General features: G+C 35.2%; 1 protein-coding gene across 1 annotated transcript; it reads right to left on the reverse strand.

Annotated features, from left to right (window-relative positions):
* Positions 1–1,768: 1,768 nt before the first annotated feature.
* On the reverse strand, positions 1,769–2,549 carry LOC110036572 (heat stress transcription factor B-4c-like). The gene is made up of 2 exons (XM_020741049.1): positions 2,082–2,549; positions 1,769–1,981 (listed from the first exon to the last, which is right to left on the reverse strand). Exons 1-2 carry the CDS (start codon positions 2,322–2,324, stop codon positions 1,769–1,771), a joined length of 456 nt encoding a protein of 151 aa, XP_020596708.1. The 5' UTR covers positions 2,325–2,549.
* Between the last annotated feature and the right edge of the window lie 3,937 nt (positions 2,550–6,486).

Here is a 6,486-nt window from a genome sequence, read left to right on the forward strand (position 1 = left end):
GTTTGAAATAAGCTTGTGTTTGAAATTGTTCGTGAGGTCATTGCGTTTCTTAACAAACGAGCCGAACACGATAGAGCCAATTTGATATCCCTAATATTAATATATATAAATAATATATTATATTAATTATACAACTTATATAAATATATAATATCAACATTAATATATTAATAATATAATATATTATTATTATATTATTATTATTAATAATTTATTATATATTATAATTAATAAAATTTAATTTTTTAAAATATCTTAAATTAAATATATATAACTATTTTAAATTATTTTAAATTTCGAACAATAACGATTCGAACACGAACGAACGCATCCCTGTTTGTGTTTGGTTTGTTTAACTAACCAAACGAAAAAAATTGTTCACGTTCGTCTCGTTTACTTATCGAATGAATTGAACACGAACTCATTGACGAACCGAACACGAACTGTTCGCGAATAACGAGTTTTTTTTTACAGCACTACCTGCCACTAAATATTTATTAAATTCTGCGGCCCCTTGATTTAATCACTAATATTAATTACATAAATTGTCCCACTTAATTGTATATATAAGAACGAAAAAGATATTTAGAGAATAATACGTAGCGGTCAATTCTATTAATTATATTTAATTTAAAATTAGCTTTCAATTTATGCTGACATTTCCATTCGTCATGATCGCTGGATTTAGCAAATGGGGTTGTTGAAATAATAAATAATATTTAACTAATGTATATGATGTAAACTTTTTGAAACTCGATCGCTAGTCGATGGTATAGGGCTCTTGTTGACAGAGCGACACTAGACTATCGATCAGAGGATGAATCATCGTAATCTAATGGTTTGCTCGTTTCTCAACGAGGAGAGCTTGAGAGATGATACTATAAGACTCTTTGTTGCGTTATTAATTCTTGATATTAGATGAGGAGTCTCGGGGAGTTTGTGAAATGGTTGGTGATGTTGTGGAACTGGATCTTTTTTTGTATTGGATCTATTGGAAGGTAGGCTATTGTATTTGTTCGACTTTCTTGTAGTAGTTGGCTCATATACATATTTGTCTTGTTTCAGTCTGATTGGTTCGAGCCTGGATCACTTGGTCGCCTTTTTGTTCTCGTTGTGGCTCGATCAATTTTGGATTTGGGTCAGACTGCTGCATCCTATCGGCTTTCGAATTGGCTCAGATGACTGCATTTGGTCGGATATGCGGACCTCATGATCTTCAGTCAACGGGCCCTCCTTCATCATATTATTCTATTCTGAACCGTTAGATCTTCTCAAGCTCAACATTTGAACATTTTTTATGTACAATAGTTATTGTTAAATCTCTTACTCCCACATGCTTTAATGATCTATTACTTATGTGAGAGCTCCTCAAATAGAAACATTTTGAATGTCATCATAAATTACATGAACCACTCAATTTTAATCAAACCTTAATATTTTATTAAGCACTAAAATTTTTTTTTTCTTTTTAATTTAACATTTAGCTATCACATCATAAATGTTATCATTTTTAAATTAAATTATAATTTATTATTTTAAATATATAAATATTGTATCTTATATGTCAATGATTTAAGCGATAAATTAAATTTAATTATGCTAAATACAAATTAATATGTTAGTCTTCCATATTTCATTTCTTTATCGAATATCTAATTTTATATGAAATGGGATCATAACATTACTAGAATATATATTTTTGACATTAATTTAATTAAAATATATGCTATAATCTGAATTTTTTTTTTAATATGAATGTAAAATAAAATTAAAGAAGGCGTTTAGCAGATCCAGGAGGAGAGTAGTAATCGTCAAAAGGGTTCTGAAACAGGGGAGAGAAAGGTGGGTGTAACGAGGTGGCAGCTGCTACGGCGGCGGCAGAGGTTTTCCTGCGGTGGATCTCGCATAAGAGATGTTTCTCCCCCTTGCGAAAGAACTCGTTGGCGAACTCCCATCTCTCCGGCACCACTTTTCTGAATCCCTATAGTAGAAGCACCATTACACATATGAAGTCGGGTCGGAGAAAATGAAACAGAGAATGAGCAGGGGAAAGCTGAAAGTTAAAAGTTAAATATACGGACGTAGGTGTTGAGCTGGCGGACGAAGGAGGAGAAGTTGTTGTGTTTGAAGTAGTTGGGGAGGAGGTCGCGCGCAAACTCGGGAGGACGCCAGACGACGAAGGTGGAGACGCGGTCGTCGCCCCACGAGACGATGTGGTTGGTGGATGGGTCGTCGACAAGCTGGTACGTCTTGGTTAGAAATGGAGCAGGCATCCCCTGCCCCGTCTCTCCGCAGCCGCCGGCCTCCCAGTTTCTATCCAGCATTTCACCACCTGGATGGATAGGAGGGGGAGGAAAGTAGGCTGCTTGGCTTTCTTTTTTTATGGGAAGAATGGGGGAGGCGAAGAGAATATGTTTCTGTCTGTCGACTTGGGAGACGGAAGAGAGCGAGAAGGTGGTTTCAAGTTTCGATGCAAACCCGTGACTCTGTATTTCTCTTCTCTTCTCTGCTATTTCTTGAGGTGCGCCACGGGCTTCGAAGCTTTTAGCCGATATATGGACTCGTTGGTTTTGGTTGCTTCTTGGTTTATTATATGATGCTGTCTCTCTCCCTCTCTCTCTCTCTCTCTCTATCTCTATCTCCAACATCAGCCAAGTCATGTGTCGGACGGTGGGAATCTGACTATTCGTGTGAAATTTTTTTTGATGCGTTTTTCTAGGGTTGTTTTACAATGTCAATTTTTTTTAATGATGGGGTGAATTATAAAGTATTTTGTTTAAATTTGCAAAGATAAGAACATATAAAGTTTTGATTTGGCTTGTAAAGTTGAAATTTAATTCAATTTTATCGTTGAGGAACTACTAGTATATATACATTATAAAGTCATTATTATGATTTCTTCTTTCACTATCATCTGAGGTTTTAATTGGAAACTTTATATGCCCACAATTATGAATATTTCATATAGGATGACAATATGGTTCCTTCATCTAAGAGAGGTAAAAAAAAAGAATAAGTTGAATAATGTTTAGTTAGCTTGTAGAGCATGACAACCTAAATTTAAACTTAGTAATGATTTCTTATTATGTTTTAAGGGGAGGTGTGGATGGTGAAACCTTGTTACTGATATAACTCTTTAGCTGAATGTCTTGAACGTATATGGAAGTGTTTAGCCGACTAATTCTTATAACATATAGATAGACGGTTGGTAGTCAACCATGTTGCCAGATACTTCTACTAGTGACGAGTAACATTAGGTGAGGTGTGCAAGATAAAAACTTGTTATCTCTATGTCAATAGGAAAGATTGAATATTCAAAGGATAATGTAAAAATAATGTTAAAGAAGTGACTAACTTTAAATTATTATATCATAAGACAAAGCAAAAGAATTTAATGGAATATATACATAAGATTTATAATGATTCATTCACAAGACCCAAGTTCTTTGTGGCAAGCAATTGAGGATAAGTTTATTATCACACAAGATATGTTCATTATCACACAAGATTGGAGTATAAATCATGTATTAAATAAATATGAAATACTCTCTGATAAATATAGTATAAATATGAGCAATAAAGACGCTTATTAGCCCGGAGGTAAAAAGACTTAGAAGCTTTAACTCATAGAGTATTTTAGAGCCATGCAACCATATCGTGGTATCTATAAGGGAAGCTGCGTCAAGGTGTCGAGGGTTGTCTTTGGACATGAAATGGATCTTCACCAGTCATCAATTTGGGGCATTGGGATAGTAATCTATCAAAATCTGGTACCTGCAACAATTGGGTCAAAATGACCTGTTGCACAACATTTATCCCAACGAGGCAATGACACAACTTTTGATTCTAAGAAGGTAAATGGTTGGCATGTAAATTAAGATGGTAAGCACTACAACGATTTGGCATGGGTAATCACCTATGCATATTTTTTCTTATAATTATTTATTTCTCTGTGCTAGCGTTTTTCATTTTCGATCACATAGCTGAACATGACCAGAAAATATATCATTCGATCAATATGAAACTAGTAGACACAGTGAAGTCCTCCATGTCAATTTTTCATTCACCATTTTCTCGATAGAGACTTGTTCTTAGCTCCTTCAACACTTCATTGAAAAAATCAACATGCTGACAAAATAGTGTTTCCTTCTGTTATATAGAGGCAAACTTAAGGCTGGAATCCAGCAATGTTTTTAGCCAAACTGGGCTTGAATCTAAGGTGATTTTATTCAAACAAGCTGGGCTCATTTTTGTACTTGTGGGTTAAAGTATTATTTAAGAACATAAATTTTTTTATTTATTTTGGTTAAAATGAAATCATTTTTTATGAGTTTTTTAAATTCATTCTACAGAATTTAAAATAAATGTTAATTTTTTTAAAAAAATTTATTTGAGTCATTTATATAAGTACCAGTCAATTCTTATGCATGTAAATATTTAACACAAACTTTGTACTTTACATTTATACCACCCAAACATTTCATGCACATCAATAATATCACCATTGTAACTTTTAAAAAATGAAATACATATAGATATTTGATATGTAAATACATAGGAATTGAATGGTATGTTTATAAAGCTTTGCTTTTTTTTTTTTTTAATTTGGTTTTTAAGCCCCGCTTTAAAAAAAAAATGGATACAACCCAGAGTATGTTTGGCGAAACAAAAGTGCACCTGAGCGGCTTTGGGGAAAACTAGCAAGAGTTTATTTATAGGTACGAATTTGAGGCTAGGCGCAACATATTGATTTAAATAAAAAATGCAATGGTTACATTTGAAAATTATCACAACATTTGGGTATTCCACATGAGCGAACTCAAAAGGATCAAGGAGAATGATAAGTAAACTCACCAAAGCTCCATAAGATGCACTCAACCCCATTAGTATTCGCTTGGCTCATTTGGCCCGCTATCTTCCCCTAGGTTCTTGCTTATGGAGTAGACGACCTCCACTTCATGCTACGGTAGGTGGTACGGGTCACCGCCTACACAACACACCCACCATTTATGGGTCACTGCCTCTTTGGCACAAACACTCATTTGAGTCACTGCCTCTGCGACATCCCACCATTTCGTGTCACTGCTTCCACGACACACCCATCCTTTAGGTCTTTGCTTCCACGACTTGCCCACCTTTTTGGGTCACTGGCTCTATAGCACACACACATTTCTGAGTCACTGCCTCTATGATGCTCTTGAGCACTCTAGTGTATGATTGTTCACATGTGCATTTGCATGTGTGCATGAGTAAAGAGTTAGGCTCGATAGGTGAGTGACCCCGTGTTTATCGCAATGCCTTGACGAGCATTGATTGTCGGGTCAACCCCGACTAGCAATGCGAGTTAAAGCATCAGAATTGACACGAGTATGACTATTATAAATATCCAATGGATCTAACTCGTGTCACATTAATTGTTGTGAGTTCATATTTAATGAACCTTATTTTAAAACTATAAAATATATATTTTGGTGTGCTTGTTCGCGTTTGTTTGATACGCATGGTAGTACATTAGGACAGTTTTCTGTAGAGGGTCATGTCTTATATATGTTCACACACATATACAATAAAAAGGGGAAGCAACGTGATGATAATTACTAACCCTTTTCTGTAGAGGCTGCTTAGATCCCCCATCAGGCATGGCCTAGACATGTTGCATGCTTGTTTGAATTTCCTAGTGATATTATTTTCATGCAGGTTTAGTTTTTTTTTTTTATCTTTCTCGATGTACCTTTTAGAGTCCTATGAAGATTTTTGCATTAGAATAATATATGGGCACGGGTTTCGAGGTGCAAGGCGTACAAAAGCACGTGACGGAGACCACAAGCAGCTGACTCATGTCGCATACCTTAATTCTAAATCTCATTTATGTGTAGAATTAGTACCAAGCATGTAGTTATGCAATGTGTGGCCACCTTTTTTCTGTTTCTGGGATATGTTGCTGACATAGTGGCACCCGACCTTTTATTACTACTAAAAATTTGCATGTTTGGATTGTTTTCCCTATTTATTTCTGGTTAATCTGAGACGCTACAAAAATTATAATCTAAGCTCATTAAGGACCTTTAAATTATAAATTTTGTACTAAAAAATACCTATCATAAGATATTGAGGTAATTTAAACTTTAGTTTTAAAATTTTCAGGATTTTTCAAAACCTGCTTTTATTATTATGCATGGTCTTCGGGTCGGATTTTAAATGTGTTGCATAGCATGAATCTCAACCAATTCATAATTAATCGGGTCTCCAAAATATCTAAGAACCGCTAGATATCTACATCATTCTATATGTTCCGAGGAGAAGTCCCCGTGCTTCTCCAACCCGACCATCCTAGCACAAATTTCTATTTAGGTGGTTCTCTAGTGCGCTGAGAGTGTTAGCGACTTCCCCAACTCAGACGGGAAGTAAGTCCTATTGTGAGTGTTTCTAGCTTTGTAGTTGAACCTCCTAATCTCTTCCTTTCTAGCGGCAACATTGTCACCCCAA

Source organism: Phalaenopsis equestris, unplaced genomic scaffold (genome assembly GCF_001263595.1).
Source record: "Phalaenopsis equestris unplaced genomic scaffold, ASM126359v1 Scaffold208760, whole genome shotgun sequence".
Classification (NCBI taxonomy): domain Eukaryota; kingdom Viridiplantae; phylum Streptophyta; class Magnoliopsida; order Asparagales; family Orchidaceae; genus Phalaenopsis; species Phalaenopsis equestris.

What these genes read in the sequence shown, in the direction of transcription:
- LOC110036572 (XM_020741049.1), bottom strand. Translation starts at nt 2,324, where the DNA reads ATGCTGGATAGAAACTGGGAGGCCGGCGGCTGCGGAGAGACGGGGCAG. An exon ending in TCCGCCAGCTCAACACCTAC is followed by an intron (nt 1,982 to 2,081) that starts GTCCGTATATTT and finishes CTTCTACTATAG; the next exon opens with GGATTCAGAAAAGTGGTGCC.